This window comes from Hypanus sabinus, chromosome 1 (assembly GCF_030144855.1).
Source record: "Hypanus sabinus isolate sHypSab1 chromosome 1, sHypSab1.hap1, whole genome shotgun sequence".
Classification (NCBI taxonomy): Eukaryota; Metazoa; Chordata; class Chondrichthyes; order Myliobatiformes; family Dasyatidae; genus Hypanus; species Hypanus sabinus.
The window spans coordinates 707,033-731,818 of NC_082706.1; the positions used below are offsets into that span (position 1 = coordinate 707,033).

The window sequence follows — 24,786 nt, forward strand, 5'->3', positions numbered from 1 at the left end:
AATTTAGAAGATTGAAGGGGGGGGATCTTATTGAAACGTATAAAATTCTAAAGGGATTGGACAGGCTAGATGCAGGAAGATTGTTCCTGATGTTGGGGAAGTCCAGAACGAGGGGTCACAGTTTAAGGATAAAGGGAAGCCTTTTTGGACCGAGATGAGGAGAAACTTCTTCACACAGAGTGGTGAATCTGTGGAATTCTCTGCCACAGGAAACAGTTGAGGCCAGTTCATTGGCTATATTTAAGAGGGAGTTAGCTATGGCCCTTGTGGCTAAAGGGATCAGGGGGTATGGAGAGAAGGCAGGTACAGGGTTCTGAGTTGGATGATCAGCCATGATAATACTGAATGGCGGTGCAGGCTCGAAGGGCTGAATGGCCTACTCCTGCACCTATTTTCTATGTTTCCCAATGCTCGTAGATCCTATCCTTAAGAATCCTTTCCAACAGTTTGCAGACCACTGACATAAGACTCACCAGTCTATAGTTCCTGGGTTTCTCCCTATTACCGTTTTTAAACAAGGGAACTACATTTGCCATTCTCCAAACCTCCAACACCTCCCCTGCAGCCAAAGAGGATTCAAAGATCATAGCTACTGCTCCAGCGATTTCTTCTCTCACTTCCCACACCAACCTGGGGTATATCACTTCCAGGCTTGGGGACATCAATCTTTATGTTTTTAAGAAGATCCAACACTTCTTCCTTAATCTCCACATTGTCCAGCACACAGACCTATTCTATTTCAACCTCACCCTGAACAAGGTCCTTTTCACTTGTGAATACTGAAGCAAAGTATTCATTTAGGACCTCCCCAACCTCCTCCGCCTCCAGGCACATTGCCTTCTTTATCCTTTAGTGCCCCACCTTCATTCTTGTCATCCTTCTGTTCTTCACATATGCATAGAACGCCTTGGGGTTCTCCTTAATCCTACATGCCAAGGCCTTCTCGTGCCCCCTTTGAGCTCTCCTAAGTCCTTTCTTAAGCTCCTTCCTGGCTACCCTATATTTCTCATGAGCCCCTCCTGCTTCCTGCTTCTTATATCTAACATATGTTTCCTTCTTCCTCTTGACAAGTTGCCTCACGTGTTTTGTCAGCCACTATTCCCTTTTCCAACCATTTTTTCCCTTGTCTCAGTGGGACAAACCTATCCTGAACCCAGCACAAGTGGACCCTGAACTTACGCCACATTATTTCTGTGCTTTCACCCTTGAACATCTGTTTCCAATTTACTCTCGCTAGTTCCTGCCTCATCCCTTCATAGTTAGCCCTTCTCCAGTTAAGCACTTTCCCATTTTGTCTGTTTTCTTCCTTTTCCATAGCTATGCTGAAGCTAAGGGAGTTGTGGTCACTCTCACCAAACTGCTCCTCCACAAAGAGATCTGCCACCTGACCAGATTCATTACCCAGAACTAGATCCAGTATGGTCTCTCCTCTCATTGGCCAGTCCACATACTGTGTGAGGAATCCTTCTTGAACACACCTGACAAATTCAGCCCCATCTATACACCTTGCAGTCAGGAGGTGCCAGTCAATATGAGGTAAGTTGAAATCACCCATAACTACAACCCTGTATTTCCTGCACCATTCTAAAATCTGCCCCTTGGTGTCCCGAGGGCTATTTGGAGGCCTATAGACTACTCCCAGCACAGTGATTGATCCCTTCCTATTTCTGACTTCCACCCACACCAACCCAGTGGACACTCCCTCTGCAACATCCTCCCTTTCTACAGTTGTGATACTATCGCTGACCAGTAATGCTACTCCCCATTTTTTCTACCTCCCATCCTATTCCTTTTAAAATACCTGAACCCTGGTACCTGCATCAGCCAATCCTGCTCTTCCTCCAGCCAAATTTCAGTAATGGTCACAACATCATAGTTCCACGTACTGATTCATGCTCTAAGTTCATCCCCTTTATTCCTAATACTCCTAGCTGGCTACATTTATGTTTTGCCCTCCACCTGTCCTTCCTCAGCAACTCAGAAGACATAGCATCAAGCCCTATCTCTGCATTCACATTCTGCTTCCCTCTCCCCCTGCCAAACTAGTTTAAACACTCCCCAAAAGCTCTAGCAAATCTGCCCACCAGGATATTGGTCCCTTTCCAGTTCAGGTGCAGCCCGGTCTTTTTGTACAGGTCAGACCTTCCCTAGAAGAGATCCTAATGATCCAGAAATCTGAACACCTGCCCCTTGCACCAACTCTTCAGCCATGTATTTATCTGCCTTAACTTCCTGTTCCTACCCTGTCTCATGGCCCAAGATTACCACCCTTGAGGTCCTGCTTTTTAACTTCTTTCCTAACTCCCTATATTCCTTCTTCAGGACCTCATCCCTACTCCTTATCTATGTCATTGGTCCCCATGTGGACCATGACATCTGGCTGCTCACCCTCTCTCCTGAGAATACCAAGAACTCAATCCGAGATATCGCAGACCCTGGCACCAGGGAGGCAACAGACCATCCGGGATTCTTGATCTCACCCACAGAACCTCTTATCTGTCCCCCTATCAATTCCCCTATCATTATTACTCTCCTGTTTTCCCTCCTTCCTTTCTGAGCTGAGGGTCCAGTCTCTGTGCCAGAGACACGCCCACTGCAACTTGTCCCTGGTAGGTCATCCCCACCACCAGAATCCAAAACAGTATACTTATTGTTCTTGGGAACGGCCACAGGGGTGGTCTGCTTTTTCTGTCCATTCCCCTTCTCTCTCCTGACAGTCACCCAGTTCCCTGTCTCCTGTCTTTTAGGGGTGACTGTCTCCCTGAAACTCCAATTTATTACTGCCTCTGCCTCCTGAATGATCCAAAGTTCATCCAGCTCCAGCACTAGTTCCCTAACTTGGTTTGACAGGAGCTGCAGCTGGATGCACCTTTTGCAGGTGTAGTCATCAGAGACAATTCTGCTGTCCCTAACTTCCCACATCCTACAATCAGGGCGCTGGACTGCCCTATCTACTGCCTCCATTACCAACCCCTAAGTTAATTAAAGTAAAGAAGCTTAACTGGCCTTACCTCACTGAGAGCAAGCTCATCCTCTGCTTCTTCTTGCCGAAGCCTGTCGAGCCAAAGCCTCAAACCTCTACTCCTTCACTGGCCACTCTCCACTGCCTACTCTGCTTGAACTACCCCTCTTTTTATTTGTTTGAGCTTTACAATTTTCAATTGCCCTATCAGCTGCTTTCTGCTGAGTCTGAGCTATTCAAATCTTGATTGACTTGATTGCACAATCCAACTGCCAAAACTGCCAAAACCTCTTGAGCCAAAGCCTCAAAGCTCCACTCCTTCACTGGCCCACTCACTCGCTGGCTGCTCTCCACTGGGCTTGTGTGTAGCAAAACCAGGAGGGCCAGCATTGTGGGGACATGTTTGGCTAAGAAAACTGTAATTTGATTGGAGATCTATTCACTATTTGCATGTCAAATCCCCTGCATTAGAGTCAACTGAGAGCAAATTAAGAAAGGTACCAGATGATGCCACAGTATGGCATTGGAAAGACTCAAACACATCAAGAATAAAGTAGTGTTAAATGAAAATGCCACACCAAAGTTCTCCAATCCCAACTGATTCCTTATACCATCTGCAATAAAGTAGCCAGTGTGCTAGATGACATGGAGGCCAAAGGAATTCTTTCCAAGGTTGAGTGGAGTCCATGGGCAACACCACCAGTCCTTGTAGCCAAGAAAGATGGGTCTGTCAGGACCCATGGTAATTTTAAGATCACCATCAACCCAGTAGTGAAAGTACATCAATACCCTCTGCCAAGATGGACGGCACCTTTGCAAACTTTTCTGGAAGGAATCACTTCAGCAAAGTGGACTTAGTTGAGGCCTATGGAAGATAGAAGAGTCCAATGTGTTTCTCATCATAAACACTCAGAAAGGGGTTATTTTTGGAGTAGCATCTGGACCTGCACTCTAGCAGAACGCTATGGACAAGGTACTGCATGACTGCCCAGGCACTCAGCATTATCAGCAAGGATGACAAGGAACATTTCCAAAATCTCATGACTGTGTTATAACGATTAGATGATTATGGGCTGAGAGTAAGATGTAACAAGTGTGAAATCTTTAAATCAAGAATCACTCACTGTGGTCGCACCTGTACATCATGGATGCTCAAAGGCCAAAGGACATGTCACAGTTGCAGACCTTTTTAAGATTTTTCATTTACTATACAGATTCCTGCCAAATCTGGCTACTAGATTTACAGCAAGATGGCAGTGCCCAGTCACAGTAGCTACTATGGGGCCAACCAAAGGTGTTACTGTCTTTTTCAAATGTATTTTTGTTTGTGATCATAAGACCCTGCTGGACATTAAGAATTTAAAAGTTCTGCATGTCTACCCCATCAGCGAGTTGCTTGCTGGTGGAGAAACTGAAGGAGCAAGACTTGGTGCCTGCGTCAGAGAGGCCTTGGAGGAGTTGGTGTATGAAGACAGTGTGCAGTCAAACAGTGATGATCACGTTGTTAATGTGGAATGCTACAATTCTGATTCACCGATTTATTGACAGACGGTGGAGGAGCGAGGCAGCCTCAGTTGTTGTGTGGACTAGACCTCAAGTCCCAGTGTCACCTGTTTACAGCCACCCAGGAGAGAGCTGTTGGAGTTGATACATTTCACCAGAATGCTGGGAGCAGTGTGGTGCAGTGTCCAAGCTGGAGTTGGTGCAGGCTCCAGTGTTCTATCGGCAGGAGACGAGCCGTACTGTGATTGACTACAGACTGCTGCGACATTCATGGACTCAGGGTCTTGGACTACATTTTTCTTTATGTGACTGTATTTTACTGATATTTTATATGTGCTTGCTATATGTGCCTTGTGTTGTGTATGACTGTTGGAACACCCTACCCTCGTTACATGCATCTTCAGACTATGCGGATTCACAGTTAAACGAGGAACCTATTTCTACCAACGTCAGCTTATATGCGTCCAAAACTCACAGTTGTGCGAGGAGCATCACTTTCCTGCCAATACAAGTCAGGTGTGCGTGCCTCACAATCGAACTCTCGCAAGACTCACATTGGTTTTGGCAAGCTGTGGATGTGCGATCTTGCGTTCTTAAACTTTTGTTGGGTTTTATCTATGGTGCAATGATTTTGTGCTTGAAATATTTAACTATGCCTCCTAAGCATTTGATTTCATGTCCTGGACCATTAGCCGAGCATCAGAGAACCGCTGTAATAATTGAAAAAAGTTGGAAATTATAAACAGTGCAGCATCACGTAAAGGTAACACAGCTCTGGGACACTGCACCACACTGCCGGGAACAGAATCTTGCCTTTAAAGTTCTTCTGTTGCTTGACAACGTGCCTGCCCATCCTAAACATTTGGGCAGCATTCATCGTAATATAAGTGCGTTTCCTACCGCCTAACACAACATCGCTGATTCAATCACTTGAAGTTTTTTTTACAGCGAACTATATCTCAGATGCTGCAAGCAACAGACGATTTTGAAAATCCTGGGAATTCACCAACGGTGAGGGAATGGTGGAAGTCAGAACACTTGGCACAAATGGGGATGGACATGGGCCAAAATTTAGAACGGAGTCAGTATTTCAGTCACTCCCTGCCGTCATGCCTTCTTCCCTACAAGCAGATTTATGCTAAGAAACAAAATGCTGCCAAGCAAAAACCCTCACCACTTTCTTCAAACCGGTGTCATCTCCTGCTGCCATTCTGTGAGTCTTCCTTCACCCCTTGCTGTGCTCAATGTCCACCTTATCCATGTAAAGCTGCCCGACACCACAACAACCACTCATCTCCCAGAGCGAACACACCTGCCACTATTGGTGAGTACTGTACACCCTAGTACGTTAACTTTCTATGATTTATTACATTGAATATTACCTTAAATTGATTAAATATAATATAAATGTTGCCTTGTGGGACTGCTTTTGTGTCGTATTGGTATGAAAATGTGAATAAATTGCAGATAAAACATATTTAGGGAGACCTCTGGAACACATCCCAATTTTCTCCATTTAAATAATTATTCACATTATGCGTCGACTGCAAGGAACGTATCCCCCGCATATAACAAGGATAAGGCGAACTATGTTTTGCACCTTGGCCCCAGAGTAATGTTATTTCATTTGGCTGTATTTATGGGTATTCATGTATGGCTGAATGACAATGAAACTTGAACTGTGCTCCAAACCTTGAACTCATTACTACAGATTAGGAAGAAATGGCAATGGACAAAGCAGTGTGAAGTGGCTTTCAAAAAGACAAATGAAATAGTGACATTTGTGATTGACAGAGACCTTGAGTCTGGTTTGGGGTGTAAAACATTCCACCCAGTATGGGAGAGTTTACCCTCATTTCTGATCATCAACCACTCATGTCCATTTTCAATCCACAGATAAATATTCTACTAACTTCAACAGTACGAATGCAGAGATGGGCTCTGTTCCTTGGAGGGCACAAAAACAAGATTGAATTTAAGCGAATGATCGATCATGGCATCATGCTGATGCATTGTCCCATTTACCTTTGTAAAAGGAAATATCTTAAAAAGTTTACAGAAGAGGACACTCCTCTTGATGTATGCTCCATAGTGTAAACAGAAAGTCTCTCTATTATGGCAGAAATGATCCAAGAGGAAAGCAGAAAACACTGTCTTAGGTCTACATGGCAACTTAAAATGCTTGGGATGTGCAGCAGAAATTCCAGTTCCCCTATATTTACCAGCACCAACATAAATTTGCCCTCGTCAGGATTTGCCTTATATGGGGATTGAGAATTTTTGTACTATCCCTTCTGAGAGCTAAAGTGTTGGAGGAGCTACGTGCCAGTTACTTAGGTGTGGTCAAAATGAAAGTGTTGATTTGAAGCTTTGTCTGGTGGCCTGAGATGGTTCAGCAGATCAAGCAACTTGCCATGCACTGTATGCAATGCCAACATGTCTAGAGCTGACAGAACATTCTGTGGATATGAAAGGGACACCTGGATGGTATGTTGCCAGGGTCTGGGACATCTAAGATAGCATCCACAGTAAGTTGGAGGGGGAGGGAGACAGCCAGATATCCTGGTACATATTGGTACCAATGACATAGGAAGGAGAAGCAAAGAGGTCCTGAAGAGTGAATTTCGAGAACTAGGCAGAAAGTTCTCGATTGCTACCTGTGCCATGCACCAGTGAGGGTAGAAACGGGATGATTTAGCGATAAATGAGTGGCTGAGAAGCTGGTGCAGGGGGTAGTGCTTCAGGTTCTTGGATCAATGGGATTTCTTCTGGGGGAGGTATGCCCTGTACCAAAGTGATGGGCTGCACCTGAATCCGAGGGGGACCAATATTCATGCAGGCAGGTGTGTTAGAGCTGTTGGGGAGGGTTTAAACTAATTTGGCAGAGGGTGGGAACCAGAGTGACGGGACTCAGGATAGGATGGATGGTATTAAAAAAAAAACAAATATAGCATGCAGTCAGATGATATGACAAAATTGCAGCCAGCAGATTGACAATCAGTGCATTAGTGATAAGAATCAAAAAGGGTAGCAAATACAGCACTCAAAGTGTTAGATCTCTATGCACAGAATACAAGAAATTAGTCTGTTGAATGCCTGTGAGATGGCGTTTTAGATCAGTTCATCATTGAGTCTACTAGGGGATCAGCTATACTGGATTGAGAGTTAAGTAATTAAACTGAGGTAATTAGGGAGCTTAAGGTAAAGGAACCCTTAGGAGCAAGTGATCTCAATATGATTTGAGTTCAACTTGAAATTTGATAGGGAGAAAGTAAAGTCTGACATAGTGGTATTTCAGTGGATTAAAGGAAATTATGGTAGTATGAGAGGAGTTGCCCAAAGTAAATTGGAAGGAGATGACGTCAGGGATGATAGCAGAGCAGCAAAGACTAGAGTTTCTGGGAAAAATGTGGAAGGTGCAGATAGATGTGTTCCAAAGATAAAGAAATACTCAAATGGCTTAAGAGTACAACCACGGCTGACAAGGGAAGTCAAAGCTAATGTAAAAGCAAAAGAGGGGCATACAACAAAGCAAAAATTAGTGAGAAGATAGAGTGTTGGGAAACATTAAAAATCTACAGAGAGCAACTATAAGAATCATTAGGAGGGAAAAGAAGAAATATGAAAGCAATCTAGCAAACAACGTCAAAGTGGATAGTCAAAGCGTTTTCAAGAATGTAAAAGAATAAGAGAGATGAGAGTGGATATAGGATCACTAGAAAATGAGGCCAGAGAAACAGAAACAGGGGACATGAAGATGCCAGATGAATTAATGAGTATTTTGCATCATTCTTCATTGAGGAAGGTAACAGCAGTGTGCCAGATTTTGTAATGTGTGAAGGAAGAGAAGTGAGTGCAGTTACTGTTACAAGGTAAATGGTGCTCAAAGAGCTGAAAGAGGCAAGGATACACAAGTTACCCAGACCAGATGAACTGCACCCCAGGGTTCTGAAAGAGGGAGCAGTAGAGATTGTGGAGGCATTAGTAATAATACTTCAAAAATCATTGGACTCTGGCATGGTGCCAGAGGACTGAAAAACTGCAAATGTCACCCCACTCTTTAAGAAAGGAGGAAGGCAGTAGAAAGGAAATTATAGACTGGTTAGCCTGAGCTCGTTGGTTGGGAAGATGTTGGAGTTAATTGTTAAGGATAAGTTTATGGAGTACTTGGAGACACAGGATAAGATAGGACAAAGTCAATATGTTTCCTTAAGAGGAAATCTTGCTTGACAAAATGCTTTGAGGAGATTTCAAGTAGGATAGATAAAGGGAATGCAGTGGATATTGTATATTTGAGTATACAGAAAGCCTTTGACAAAGTGCCACACATGAGGCTACTTACCAAGTTAAGAGCCCATGGTATTACAAGAAAATTACTGGGATGGTAAGAGTATTGGCTGATTCGTAAGGAGGCAATGAGTGGGAACAAAAGGATCCTTTTCTGGTTGGCTCCAGTGACTGGTGGTTTTCCACAGGGGTCGGTGTTAGGACCACTTCTTTTTATGCTGCATGTCAAATGGGCAAGAAAGTAGCAAATGAAATATAATGTTGGAAAATGCATGGTCATACATTTTGGTAGTAGAACTAAATGTGCAGGCTATTTTTTTTAAAAAAGGGAGAAAATCCAAAAATCTGAGATTCAAAGGGACTTGGCAGTCCTTGTGCAGAACACCCTAAAGGTTAACTTGCAGGTTGAGTTGGTGGTGAGGAAGGTAAATGCAATGTTGACATTGATTTCAAAAGGTCTAAAATATAGGATCAGGGATGTGATGCTGAGGCTTTATAAGGCACTGGTGAGGCCTCACCTTGAGTATTGTGAACAGTTTTGGGTTCTTCGTAAAAGAAGTGTTGGCATTAGAGAGGGTTCAGAGGAAGTTCACAAGGATAATTCTGAGAATGAAGGGGTTATCATATGATGAATTTGATGGCTCTGGGTCTGTACTCATTGGAATTTATGTTCCCAATGGTGGGGTGTCTAGGACGAGAGGGCACAGACTCAGGATACAGAGGTTTCCATTTGAAACAGATGTGGAGAAATTTCTTTAGCCAGAAAGGTGGTGAATTTATGAAAGTTGTTAGCACAGCCAGCTGTGGAGGCCAGGTTGATGGGTGTATTTAAGGCAGAGATTGATAGGTTCTTGATAGGACACGGCATCAAAGGTTATGGGGAGAAGACCAGGAGGTCAGGCTGAGGAGGGAACAAAGGATCAGCCACGATTGAATGGTGTAGCCGACTCGAGGGACCAAATGGCCTAATTCTGTTCCCATGTCTTATGGTCTAAACAGTGGCAAGGACACAAAGCACTTTTTGAAAAGAAAAAATATCATTGGATTCTTTAAAATGTATCTAAAAGGGCAGAAGGACACTTGTTTATCATTTAATTTGAAAGGTGTCAGTTCTAACCTCACAGTACTTCTTCAGTGTTGCCATGTTAACCCCAATCTAATGTTCATTTGTCAAGCAGGGGATTGGACCCCATGAATTTCTGAAGCTCATGGTACATACATGGCTCAGTGATACAGAAATGACTGCACAGTTTTTAAAAACAAAATTGGTGACATAGTATTTAGAAAAACCTAAAGATGTCTCAACAGAGAATGTTGAACTGGTAGAGTTCAGTAGCTGAACCAGATATCCCTTACCTTTTCTCAAATGTGCTGGGTTCCTGGTACAAAGAATACTCAAGAACGCAACTTCATCTGTTCCCCACTTTTTCTCACCAGCATCATACAGTATCTACACAGGGAAAGACAGAACAAATTCAGGTTACACATATTTTGAAATAAATTTCAGCAATCATGCCATTAACCACAAACAACATCCAAAATCAGAATTAGACTCTGGTGAGTCAGAACCCACACATGAAAATCACATTGGAAGCCCCTTCGTACAGATGTCTGTGAATTGCTGTAGATAGCAAGGTATTTTACAAATTCAAATTTTAATCATAAATTAAAATTAGAATTACTCGGTGATTTGAAACCTTTACAGTACAAGGAACATGGTTAAATGATAGTTAATCATTAGGGCTCAGAAAGTCTCTTTCAGGTTCTAAAGGAATGAGAGCGGAATAATGAAATCCTTGACCAGGATTTTTCTATTTCCTCTTGGCAAAGTCTCAAAATTGTAAGAGTGCTGATACTTCATTGCAGATAAATAAAGTGATAGTTCAGATGATTACAGGACAGTTAGCGCAATATGGGTGGTAGAGAAATATTATGAAATTCACACTATATAGTTCAACTTGCATAAAATCATTGAAAAAGCACCATCAAGGACAGACAACATTCATTTTCTAAGTGATTAGATACAACCAATTTGAATTAAAGATGTAATATTAAGGGTTAATAAGGGTAATATGTTTAATGTATTCTGCATGAATTTTACCAAAGTATTTAACAAAATGTTCAATGTTTAAGAGATAAGAGAGTGAGGTCAGCTCACTCTCAAGTGAGAATGAGGACAGCTATGTGTGGAGCCGAAAGAGATGGGGGAGATTTTGAACAATTTCTTTTCTTCGGTATTCACTACGGAGACGGATATTGAATTGTGTAAGGTAAGGGAAACAAGTAGGGAAGTTATGGAAACTATGACAATTAAAGAGGAGGAAGTACTGGCACTTTTAAGGAATACAAAAGTGGATAAATCTCTGGGTCCTGACAGGATATTCCCTAGGACCTTGAGGGAAGTTGGTGTAGAAATAGCAGGGGCTCTGACAGAAATATTTCAAATTTCATTAGAAATGGGGATGGTGCTGGAGGACTGGCATATTGCTCATGTGGTTCCATTGTTTAAAAAGGGTTCTAAGAGTAAACCTAGCAATTATAGGACTGTCAGTTTGACGTTAGTGGTGGGTAAATTAATGGAAAGTATTCTTAGAGATGGTATATATAATTATCTGGATAGAGAGGGTCTGATTAGGAATAGTCAGCATGGATTTGTACATGGAAAGTCATGTTTGACAAATTTTATTGAATTTTTTGAAGAGGTTACGAGGAAAGTTGACGATGGTAAAGCAGTGGATGTTGTCTATATGGACTTCAGTAAGGCCTTTGACAAGGTTCCGCACGGAAGGTTAGATAGGAAGGTTCAATTGTTAGGTATTAATATTGAAGTTGTAAAATGGATTCAACAGTGGCTAGATGGGAGATGCCAGAGAGTAGTGGTGGATAACTGTCAGGTTGGAGGCCAGTGACTAGTGGTGTGCCTCAGGGATCTGTATTGGGTCCAGTGTTGTTTGTCATATACATTAATGATCTGGGTGATGGAGTTATAAATTGGATTAGTAAGTATGCAGATGATACTAAGGCAGGTGGCGCTGTGGATAATGAAGTAGGTTTTCAAAGTTTGCAGAGAGATTTAGGCCAGTTAGAAGAGTGGGCTGAACGATGACAGATGGAGTTTAATGCTGTTAAGTGTGAGGTGCTACATTTTGGTAGGAATAATCCAAATAGGACATACATGGTAAATGGTAGGGCACTGAAGAATGCAGTAGAACAGAGTGATCTAGGAATAATGATGCATAGTTCCCTGAAGGTGGAATCTTATGTGGATAGGGTGGTGAAGAAAACTTTTGGTATGCTGGCCTTTATAAATCATAGCATTGAGTTTAGGAGTTGGGATGTAATGTTAAAATTGTACAAGGCATTGGAAAGGCTGAATTTGGAGTATTATGTACAGTTCTAGTCACCAAATTATAGGAAAGATATCAACAAAATAGAGAGAGTACAGAGGAGACTTACTAGAATGTTACCTGGGTTTCAGCACCTAAATTACAGGGAAAGGCTGAACAAGTTAGGTCTTTATTCTTTGGAGCGTAGAAGGTTGAGGGGGGACTTGATAGAGGTATTTAAAATTATGAGGGGAATAGATCGAGTTGACATGGATAGGCTTTTTCCATTGAGAGTAGGGGAGATTCAAACAAGAGGACATGATTTGAGAGTTAGGGGGCAAAAGTTTAAGGGTAACATGAGGGGGAATTTCTTTACTCAGAGAGTGGCAGCTGTGTGGAAAGAGTTTCCAGTAGAAGTGGTAGAGGCAGGTTTGGTATTGTCATTTAATGTAAAATTGGATAGGTATATGGACAGGAAAGGAATGGAGGGTTATGGGCTGAGTGTGGGCAAGTGGGACTAGGTAAGTGTAAGCGTTGGCACAGACTAGAAGGGCCGAGATGGCCTGTTTCCGTGCTGTAATTGTTATTTGGTAAGTTGGGGAAAGGAATTGCAGTACTAATCAGAGATAATATCACATCAGCACAGTAACCTCATACAGAGGGGGCATAATGGGGGGGGGGGGGTGTCTCATCTTCAACCTTAATCTTAAGTTGTTGATCAAATACATGGCTAGGGTCTCCAGATACTCCATACCTGTTCTGAAGCAATAGTTTTAGCTATCTCTTGTAGGGGTCTGGCCATGTAAGAGATATGATGCCTCCATAATACCACTACTGACCTGTGCATCCTTCTTAGCTTGCTGCTCATCAACATGATTTCCTTCATCTCTGTTTCCCTGAAAAAAATGCCAACATTCAATAAAATGAAATAGATACATTTGATGAAATGGACACTTTTGGTAGTGTAAAAATTCAGTTGAGGGTAGCTGTTGCTCTAGTTCTATTGATACACTGAACCTGACTATGCTCAAGACCTAAACACAAGAGACTCTGCAGATGCTGGAAACCCTGAGCAACACTCACAACATGCTGGAGGAACTGAAGCAGGTCAGGCAGCATCTGTGAAGAGAAATAAACAGTCGATGTTTCAGGCCAAGACCTTTTGTCAGGGCTGGAATAGAATTGAGAAGAAACCAAAATTAGGTGAGAGAGGGGAAGGAGTACAAGTTGGCAGGCGATAGGTGAGGGGAAGGGGAGTAGCAAAGTAAGAGCTGGAAGTTAATGAGTAGATGAGGTAAAGGGCTGAAGAAGAAATCTGATAGGACATGGCAGTGGACAATTGAAGAGAGGAAAGAAGGGATGCCAGACGGAAGTGATGGCAGGAGAGAAGAGAAAGGGTGAGTGGGGAGTCAGAATGTGGAATGGAAAAAGAGACTAGAGTGAAGGGGAGAGAAATTACTAGAAATCCGAGAAATTGATGTTTGTGCCATCAGGCTGGTGGCTACGATGCTGCACCTCCAACCTGAGCGTGGCTTCATTGTGGTAGGAGAGGAGGCCATGGACCAACATGAGGGAATGGATATGGGATGTTGATTTGAAATGGGTTGCTACTGGGAAATTCCAGCTTTTGTAGTGGACAGAAAGGAAGTACTCAAAGTAGTTCCCCACTCTAAGTAAGGTCTCACTGATGTAGAGGAGGCCACGCCAAGAGCACCAGATATAATAGAGGATCCCAGCAGACTTGCACATGAAGTGTTGCCTCATGTGAAAGGACTGTTTTGGAGGTTGTGTAACTCAAGCTCAGTTGATTATTGTGCTGTGGGAATACAGGTCGTAACAAGTGAGGCACCTCCAAAGGAAGTCGTGGCTCAGCATTCTGGGTGAGGTAGTCCATTAGATTCGACATTGGCTTCATGGAAGAAGCCAGACAGTGGTAATAGATGGTTGTCTCTCTGACTGGAGGCCTGTGACTAATGGTGTGCCACAGGAATTGGTGCTGTTTATCATCTATGTGTAGCAATGATCTGGATGATAGTGTGGTAAATTGGATCAACAAATTTGCGGATGAAACCAAGACTGGTGGTGTAGTGGACAGCAAGAAAGAGTATCAAAGCTTGCATCAGGATCTCGACCAGCTGGAAAAATGGAATTTAATACAGGTAAGTGTGAGGTACTTTTGGAGTACCAACCAGGGTAGGACTTGCAGTGAGGGGTAGCAGAAGAACAGAGAGATCTGGGAATACAGATCAATAATCTATGTAAGAAGCATTGCAGATAGATAGGGTCATAAAGAAACTTTCTGGAACATTGGCCTTCATAAAACAAAATACTGAGTACAAGAGCCTAGGATGTTACACTGAAGTTGCACAAAACATTGTTAAGGCCTAATTTGGTGTATAGTGTGCAGATTTGGTCATCTACCTACCAGAAAGATGTCAGTAAGATTGAAAGAGTACAGAGAAAATTCACAAAGATGTTGTCAGGACTTGAGGGAAAGGTTGAATAAGTTCAGACTATTCTCTGGGGTGTAGAAGAACGAGGAGAGATTTGATAGAAGTATATAAAATTATCACAGGTATAGATACCGTAATGCATGGACTAGATGTGTCAAAAGGCCTGTTTCTGAGCAATGAAGAAAATAACTAGCACAGCAAATAATCTGCTTGAGAATTCAACTGACTGAGCAGCACTTGTGGGAAAGAGGAAATAGGTCCAGGCAACAATTCCTCTTCCCTCCTGGTGATCAACGATCAGAACACAGAACAGTAGAACATAGAATAGGACCTTCTGCCATGACGTGCCAACCTATTAACCTACTCTAAGATCATCTAACTTTTTATTTATCTATCACCCATGTATCTATCTAAAAGACTCTTAAATATCCCTAATGTATCCGCTTGTACCAACCCCTCCCTGACTGCATTGACTTCCATGCACTTATGGCTGTCCACTCTATCTATGCCTTTTTTCCCTCTTATACACTTCTATTGTCAACTCTTTTCCTTCTTCACTCCAATGCAAAAAAAAATACATAACTCTTTCAACCTTTTCTCATAAGACGTTTTCCCTAATCCATGCAGCATCCTGGTAAATCTCCTCTACACCTCTCTAAAGCCTCCAAATTTCCTATATTGAGGTGACAAGAACTGAATACAATACTGCAAGGGTGGACCACCCAGAGTTCTATAGAGCTGCAACAATAACTTGCAGCTCTTGAATTCAATCCCAAACAAGCAAGGACTTGTACCCCAAAATCCCTTTTTTCTACACATTGCTAAGAATCCAAACTTTGTGCTTCACATTCAAGGTCAACTTTCCAAAGTGTATCACTTCACACTTATCCAGATTGAAATCCATCTGCCACTTATCAGCCCCAGTCAGCATACAAGCAAAATTAAAACACTGTATCCCTTGTATGCAAATATTAAAGATGCATACAGCTCCATAGCTCTCCTCCAACTTGGAAGATCAGATGACAACTTGGTTCACCTCATGCCCTTGTATAAACCCAAATTAACAGCTAGCTATCATCAAGAGAGTAAAGAAATGGTCTCCAGAGGCCATTAAGGCCTTGAAGGGCTGTTTTGAGGTTACTGACTTGAATGCGCTTTGTGAACCATGTGGGGAGGATATTAATCGACTTACTGCTTGCATCATTGGCTACATCAATTTCTGTGTGCACATTTTAATACCATCATGGACTGTTCATTGCTTTCCTACCAACAAACCATGGGCCACCAGTGATCTGAAAGCTCTTCTCAACCACAAAAAGGGAGCCTTTAGATCAGGAGAGGGAGAAATTGAAACATGTGCAGAGGGAGCTTAAGGAGAAGATCAAGATGGCTAAAGAGGAATACAGGAGAGAGCTGGAGAACAAGCTTGGGCAGAGTAGCACACAGGAGGTTCCTGAATGAACCTTGTTGAACATCTCACTAAAACCCATAGTACACCATATCCATTGTTCTGCCATCAACACTTTGTTGGTCTCATGATCCTTAGCAGGTTATTTTGTTGCTCCAGATTCCAGAATCTGCATTCTCTTATGTGCATCTTTTTCTGAGTAAAATACCTAGTTCCACTCAAGTCAGCAACATACAAAGAAATGTTAAGAGTCAGGGCAAGAATAACCATATTGATCCTCAAACCTTTGTAGTTAGAATTAGTGAGCAGAGAGGAACAGAGCTGTAGCTCAACTTTCCCTAATATGGAAGGGGAAACTGCGGAAATTTGGAAGATTTGACCTTACAGGTTGCTTTGGGTGCAACACCAGCCTCCATGCATCATCATAACTTCCATCGATAATTGAAAAATGAAAAAAAACACTGATACTGGAACCTTGAAATAATTTTAAAAAATATTGGGAATGAACAGGTCAAGAATATTTGTGGAAAAAGGAACAGTTAATATTATCCTGAAATATTAACCCTCTCTCCTTCCACAAATATTGCGGAATTTGCCATGTGTTTCCAGCATCTTTTGTTTTTAAGTCCATCTTTAATAATAGTCCAAGGAGATAATCAGACACACAGAATAGTAAATATGATAGGAATTGTGAATTTGGAAAGCACCAAATTCTAAAAGTGATAAAGAGCAATTTTCAATTCAGATCAAAGTCTGCAAATATGAATAACAGAAAAACATAACAAATATCTTTAATATTGTGAATCAAACTTTTGTCCATGCCTTCTTCAAATCTGTTAGAGGTTAATCACATGGTGAACATATTTATATTTTTACTGGATCCAGAAAACAGCTTTTCAACACTAACATTTGAATTTCTGAAGTTGTTCCTACAGCAGAAACATTGAAAGACTCAACAGGACAGCTGTGCTAGCAGTGATTACAGCAAGCAGTAGAATCATTTCCTTACCGTTGCTAGGGACACGAGCACTCTTTGGAACATGTGAGATGTATCCCCACAGATATCATCCTCCAGATTTTTGCCAAAGTCTTAAAGAATAAGATTCCAATCATTAACTAACTACAAGTAATATAGAAGCCAAACACAAAGGAAATGAAACAAAATCCAGTTCCCTAATGACAGAAACCACTGTTCAGGGCAAGCAATCAAACACCAAATCGTGCTTTAAAACAAATTTAATTCAAGTATTCAAATCCTTCTATCGCCCTCTCAGCTCAATCATTTCTTTCAGGAAACCAGGTTAAAGTAGTTAAAAGTGCCACGTTAGTAATCCAGAGACCTGGATCAGCAATCCAGAGATGCAAGATTGAATCTCACTACATGAGCCATGGGGTGTAAATTCAGTGAATTAAAATAATCTGGAATTCAGGGAAACTGGCCTCAGTCACAGTAACCACAAAACTTATATTTTCATAATCGCCCTTCCTTCCATTTCAGGAACAGAGATCAGCTATCTTTACATAGTGTGACCAATGTACTACTCGAGTTCTATACTGATGTGGTCAGAGTCACACAGAGCACTAATGAACAGAAACAGGCCCTCTCTCACTGTTGTGATGGAAATGAGACAGAGTGTTTGGGTCTCAAAGGCAAGGACTTTGGATGCACAGTTTTAATAATAAGGTGTTTATTTACAAGGGGAGGAAAGCTTGGGAACAACACAAGTGGCTACAATATTCACACAAATGTGCATTAGGATAGACGAGCGTAGGAAAAGTCCGATTGGCAGTATAATACACAGGAAAACAGTGTGGGGACAGAGTACAGGTACACATACAAGCAAGGGAAAAGTAACTATGATACCCACCACCCCTTGATTCGCAGGCATGACTCTCTGCTACAGGGACAATAAATGCTCCCAAAACCCTATTCAATGCACGGCTCACCACATGTCTCCAAGCACTGTTCTGCAGTCTTCAGCCTGGAGTGAAGCAGGGTGGTCCCTCGAGGATGGCAAAAAGAGAGTGAGCCAAGCACATGTAGCACCATTTATAGGTCAGGGGGCTGTGGTGATTCACTGGGGGGCCAATGGCTTGGTGCTAGACAGGTTAATCCAATTAAGGTGGCCAATGGTTAAGTGTGCATTGATTAGTTGGAAGGGGTGAAATGTTGACTGGCATGTGGTGTGCCTTCCGACCAGGTGAGGGCAGTGCTGTCACGTGACAGGCACGGCTCTCTGGATACCCGCATCCAGAGTATGCATGTGTAAATGTTCTTGCTCCCTCACCAATTTTTTCCAATATTTTCAACCATAATGTCTGGAAAAGGGCCTGCAACTTCCAGTGAGGGCAGTACAATCCAAGATGTTTACGAAAAGCATTAGCATGGACGTGAAACTGCAAATGATATTATTGTATTTGGAAGCTGGTGAGCTTCAGGTTGATGTTGACGCCTCTTTGAAATTTGCAATGTTCATTGATAATGACCTTTACTGGGAACGAAGCAATAAAGCAAAGAGAGGCAATCTCAACATGATTTCCTGCTACTGAAAACTGCTTCACGAGAGGAAACTTAAAAGGCAGTCAAATCTTGACATCTATTTGAAGAAGCTAAAGTTAGAGGAAGACTCAGAGCCTGGTCCCTCCTCTAAAAAGTAATCACCACCCATTTCCCTCGGCTGCTGTTGCTGCTCCACTGATGTACAAGTTAGGCCTATTTGCAAGTTTGTTACTCCACAAATTACTGTGTATAATAAAATAAGATGTCCTATATCTCAGGTTTCATTTTTACCCTTCAGGCACACATATCCATTTACGTAATGTTATAATGACCCTACATAATGCAAATTTCCACTTCCAAGCAACACATCCTCAGTGTTAAGCAGGGCACCACTTGTGACACCACTTTTAAGAAATTATGTATCTGTATTCCCAGATTCCCTTGTCCTGCTACATACCTCAGGCCTTCCATTCACTGTGCAAGTTCTACCCTAGTTTGTCCTCCCAAAGTGCAGCACCTCACACTTGTCTGCATTAAATTCCATGTCACTTTTAGCCCATTTTTCCAGCTGATACAAATTCTGCTGCAAGCTTTGATGGTTGACAGCAAGGAAGACTACACCCCCAATCTTGGTGTCATCCATAAATTTGTTGATCCAGTTTACTACATTATCATCTAGATCATTGATATAGATAACTATAACAATGGATCCAGCACCAATTCCTGCAGCTCACCACTAGTCTTCCAATCAGAGGCAACAATCCACTACTCCATGTTGACAACATTCATTGCCTTTCCTTCAACCACATTCTTTGTAACCTCAAAAAAATCTACAGAATTGTATAAACAAGTTACCATGCAGAAAGCCCCATTGAGTATTCCTAATCAGGCCTGCCTATCTAAATACTTATACAACTCAATAGTCACTTTATTTGATACACCTGCTTGTTAATGCAAATATCTAATCAGCCAATCATTTGGCAGCAACTCAATGCATAAAAGCATACAGGTATGGTCATGAGGTTCAGCTATAGGTCACAGCAAACTTCAAATGGGAAGAAATGTGATCCAAGTAACTTTGATCATGGAATGATTGTTGGTGTCAGAAGCAGAGGTTTGAGTTTCTCAGAAACTGCTGATCTCCTGGGATTTTCACCCACAAAAGTCTTCAAAAGTTACAGTGAAAGGTGCAAAATGCATCCAGTGAGTGGCAGTTCTGTGGATGAAAATGCCTTGTTAATGAGAGGGTCAGAAGAGAATGGCCAGACTGGTTTCAAGCTGACAGGAAGGTGTTAGTAATTCAAATAACTGTGTAACTTTGGTGGTGTGCAGAAGAGCATCTTCGAATGCACAACATGTCAAATATTGAAGCAGATGGGCTTCAGTGGCAGAAGTCAACATCACTTTCCTTTCCTATATCCAACAAAGTGGCCATTGAATATATCTTGTCCCTTCACTACCTTCCAATAATTTACTGACGTCAGACTCAGTGACCTGTAGCTTCCTGGCTTATTTTTTGAGCCTTTCTTAGTCAATGGAACAATGTTAGTTATCCACCAGTCCTTTCACCCATGGCTAAAGACATTTTAAATAACTCTATCAGGGCCCTTAAAATTACAGGACATATATATAATTAAAAATTAGCACAAAAACAGAAATAATATGTATTAAAAAAGGGAAAAAAAGTGAGGTAGTCTTCATGGGCTCAATGCCCGTTTAGGAATAGTATGGCAGAGGGGAAGAAACTGTTCCTGAGTGTGTGCAATCAGGTTTTTGGACCTCCTTCCTGACATTAACAATAAGAGGGCATGCCCTGGGTGATGGGGGTTCTTAGTAATGGATGTCACCTTTTTGAGGCACTGCTCCTTGAAGATGTCTTGGGTGCTATGGAGCCTAGTACCCAAGATAGAGCTGACTAATTTTACAACTTTCTGTAGCCTCTTTTGGTCCTGTGAAATAGCACCCCCATACCAGACAGTGATGCTGCCCGTCAGAATGCTCTCCATGGTACATCTATAGAAGTTACAGTGTTTTAGGTGACACATCAAATCTCTTCAAGCTCCTAATGAAATATAGCCGCTGTCTTGCCTTCTTTAAAGCTGCAGCAATACGTTGGGACTAGGTTAAATCCTCAGAGATTTTGACACCAGGAACTTGAAATTGCTCACTCTCTTCACTTCTGATCCCTCTATGAGGATTGGTTTGTGTTCCCTAGTCTTACCCTTCTTGAAGTCCACAATTAGCTCTTTGGTCTTACTGACATTGAATGCAAGGTTGTTGCTGCGACACCACTCAACTAACTGGTATATCTCGCACCTGTATGCCCTCATCTCCATCTGAGATTCTACCAATAAATAATGTTCGTATCATCAGCAGTGTTATAATTAGTATGTGAGCTATACCAAGCCACAGAGTCATGGGTGTAGAGGAAGTCGAGCAGTGGGCAAAGCACACACCCCTGAAGTGTACTGGTGCTGATCGTCAGCGAGGAAGAGATATTATCACTAATCTTCACAGATTGTGGTCTTCTGGTTAGGAAGTCAAGAATCCAATTGCAGAGGGAAGTACAGAAGCCCAGGTTCTGTAGCTCATTAATCAGGACTGTGGGAATGATGGTGTTACACAGTGAGCTATAACAGAATCCTGACATAAGTGTTTGTATTGTCCAAATGATCATAGCCATGTGAAGAGCTATTGAGATTGTGTCTGTCAAAGACCCATTGTGGCAACAGGCAAATTGCAGTGAGTCCAGGTCCTACCTGAGGTACTTCTGCATTAGCCTCCCACAAGGTCCGAGGGAACAGCTCGTCAGCCCTCAAGGAATTATCCACCACAATTTGCCTCAAGAAAGCAAACACCTCCTCTTCTGTAACTGGTATACAGTCCATGATCTCAGTACTCATTTGCCTCAGTTCCATAGACCCCGTGTCTCTCCAGAGGACATACAGGTGCAAGTTAATTTGAGCTCTCCCCCATCTTTTTCAGCTCCATGCATAGATGACCACACTGATCTTCAAGAGGACCAATTTTGTTCGAAACAAGACATTCTATTGTAACTCAATGGATGGATTACTCTATTAGTGACAGTTCACCAAGGGCAATAAATACTGGCTTTTGAGATCCCTGGGTTCCTGCATTCCTGGGGAGGTGTGTGGAACGTGGTACGAGAATGTAAATATACAGATATAAATTTACAAGATGCACAAACAATAGGGCAGATAAACTTTCATTTGATAGTAGTATTAAAAACAAGGAGGCATTTTTTCGTGCAAATGTATGCTTACTGCTGTTTTGTGTGTTATATGTGTATTACTTGGTACTGTGTTTCGCACCTTGGCAGAGGAATGCTGTTTTGTTTGACTATTCATAGGTATTCATGTATGGTTGAATGACAATTAAACTTGAACTTGATTATGTTTAGAACATAGAATGGTGCAGCACAGAAACAGGTAATATTATCCCAACTAAATAAATTAATAATCAAATGGCCAACTAAACTAATCTCTTCTGCTTACACAACATCCATATACTTTCATTTTCCTCACATTCATATTCCTATCCATATATCTCTTAAAAGCCCCTCCGTCATTGAATATAGGAGTTGGGATGTAATGTTAAAATTGTACAAGGCATTGGTAAGGCCGAATTTGGAGTAATTTGAGAATTCTGTGCTGTAATTGTTATATGGTTATACTTTGGATCAGTGGACTGGACTGTATTCAAGGGTTCATCTTCGAACCTGGATGAGTATGCTGCAGTTGTTACCAACTTCATTAAAACCTGTGTGGATGAGTGTGTGCCTACAAAGACTTACTGTTCATTCCCAAACCAAAAGCCGTGGATGAACCAGGAGGTACGTCGTCTGCTGAAGGCTAGATCTGTGGCATTCAAGTCTGGTGACCCAGGCCTGTACCAGAAAACCAGATATGATTTGCAGAGGGCTATTTCAAGGGTGAAGAGACAACAAGTCAATGGCAGATACAATCTCAATGGCTCTCCACATGGCTTTAGACCACCTGGACAACACAAACATCTACGTCAGGATGCTGTTCATTGACTATAGCTCAGCATTTACTACCATCATTCCCACAATCCTGATTGAGAAGTTACAGAAGCTGAGCTTCTGTACCTCCCTCTGCAATTGAATACTCAACTTCCTAACCAGAAGACCACAGTCTGTGCAGATTGGTGATAATATCTCCTCTTTGCTGATGATCAACACTGGTGCACCTCACAGGTGTGTGCTTAGACCACTGCTCTACTCTCTCTATACCATGACTGTGTCTAGGCATAGCTCAAATATCATCTATACATTTGCTGATGATACAACCATTGTTGGTAGAATCTCAGACAGAGATGAGAGGGCGTACAGAAGTGAGATATGCCAACTATTGGAGTGGTTTCACAGCAACAAACTTGAACTCAACGTCAATAAGACGAAAGAGCTGATCGTGGACCTCTGGAAGGGTAAGACGAAGGAATACATACCAATCCTCAGAGGGATCAGAAGTGGAGAGAGTGAGCAGTTTCAAGATCCTGGGTGTCAATATCTCTTGAGGACCTAACCTAGTCCCAACATATCGATGCAGTTATAAAGAAGGCAAGACAGCAGCTATACTTCATTAGGAGTCTGAAGAGATTTGGTATGCCAACAAATACACTCAAAAACATCTATAGATATATCGTGGAGAGCATTCTGACAGGCTGCATCACTGTCTGGTATGGGAGGGTTACTGCAAAGGACTGAAAGAAGCTGCAGAAGGTTGTATATTTAGTCCACTCCATCTTGGGTACTAGCCAACAAAGTACCCAGGACATCCTCAAGGAGCAGTGTCTCAGAAATGCAACATCCTGTAGCGCCTCATTTCCTAGCGTATCCGAACCGACTCACAATTAGATAGCCTACGGGGGTTTGCGAGCACAGAGCTTTGGAGCCTCTTCGCCATGGGGGGCCGGTTGACAGAGGCTTAAAAGTGAGGCTGAAGTTTTCGAATAAAGTTTTTCCTTCGACTGCAGTTACCGACTCCGTGTCGTAATTTTAGCGCTGCTTGTAGCACACCGCTACAATTGGTGACCCCGACGGTCCAAACGATTTTTGGACCAGAAATGACCGACGCCGCCTCTGTTCATGCGGTTTCGTTGAAACTGCTGGGTTTCTGGACACAGCGCCCGGACCTATGGTTCCAGCAAGCCGAAGCCCAATTCCACGTTCGCCGGATCACCTCAGAAGACACCCGCTACTACTACGTGGTGGGCTCCCTCGACCAGGACACAGCTGCCCAGGTCGCGGAGTTCGTACAGTCGCCCCCGGCAGACGGCAAGTACACGGAATTCAAAGCCCTGCTCCTCAGGACTTTCGGACTCTCACGGCGCGAGCGGGCTGCCCGTTTACTGCACCTGGATGGCTTGGGCGACAGACCTCCATCGGCTTTAATGAATGAGATGTTGTCTCTGGCCGAGGGACACACAGGCCTCATGTTTGAGCAGGCATTCCTGGAGCAGCTGCCCGAGGACATACGCCTGCTGCTGTCCGACGCGGATTTCAGTGACCCCCGGAAGGTGGCAGCCCGGGCGGACTTGCTGTGGAACGCCAAAAAGGTGAGCGGGGCGTCCATCGCACAGATCTCCCAGCCACGCTCCCGGCAGCAAACCAGTCCAGGCCCGGCCGCAGAGCCCACTAACCCCCGGCCCAATGACCACTGGTGCTTCTACCACCAGCGGTGGGGCGCAGAAGCCCGCCGTTGCCGCCCGCCCTGCAAGTTCCCGGGAAACGCCAGGGCCAGCCGCCGCTGATGGCTACGGCGGCTGGCCATCGGGATAGCCTCCTGTATGTGTGGGATAGAAGGTCGGGACGCCGGTTTTTGGTCGATACTGGGGCTGAGATCAGCGTTTTACCTCCGACGAGTTACGACACCCGCAGCAGGGCACCGGGTCCCCCCCTGAGGGCCGTGAATGGCAGCACAGTAAGGACCTATGGCACCCGTCAGGTGCAGCTACTGTTCGGCCCCAGCCAGTTCACGTGGGACTTCACACTGGCCGCCGTAGCCCAACCGCTTCTGGGTGCGGATTTTTTGCGAGCTCACAGCCTGCTGGTTGACCTGCCCAGGAAGAGACTGGTACACGCCGAGACCTTTCAGACGTTCTCCCTGGGCGCGGCCCAGTTGCCAGCCCCTCACCTCGGCTCCATCACGCTGTCCGACAACGATTTCACCAGGGTCCTGGCGGAGTTCCCATCGGTTCTGGCACCGCAGTTCGCAGCAGCCATGCCCAGGCACGGCGTACAGCACCACATCCCGACACAGGGACCACCCCTCCATGCCCGTGCTCGGCGGCTTCCCCCGGACAAG

The 24,786-nt window shown here is 43.3% G+C and overlaps 1 protein-coding gene across 2 annotated transcripts in view; it reads right to left on the reverse strand.

The window, feature by feature from the left end:
- LOC132386487 (annexin A4-like) overlaps positions 1 to 24,786 on the reverse strand; it is a 137,644-nt gene that overhangs the window by 35,731 nt on the left and 77,127 nt on the right. For both annotated transcript variants that reach the window (XM_059958856.1, XM_059958805.1), the window contains exons 7-9: positions 16,949 to 17,028; positions 12,918 to 12,974; positions 10,109 to 10,202 (exon numbers count right to left, since the gene is read on the reverse strand). In XM_059958856.1, the coding sequence (XP_059814839.1) occupies positions 10,109 to 10,202; positions 12,918 to 12,974; positions 16,949 to 17,028 (231 nt within the window). The remainder of the gene's footprint in view (positions 1 to 10,108; positions 10,203 to 12,917; positions 12,975 to 16,948; positions 17,029 to 24,786) is intronic.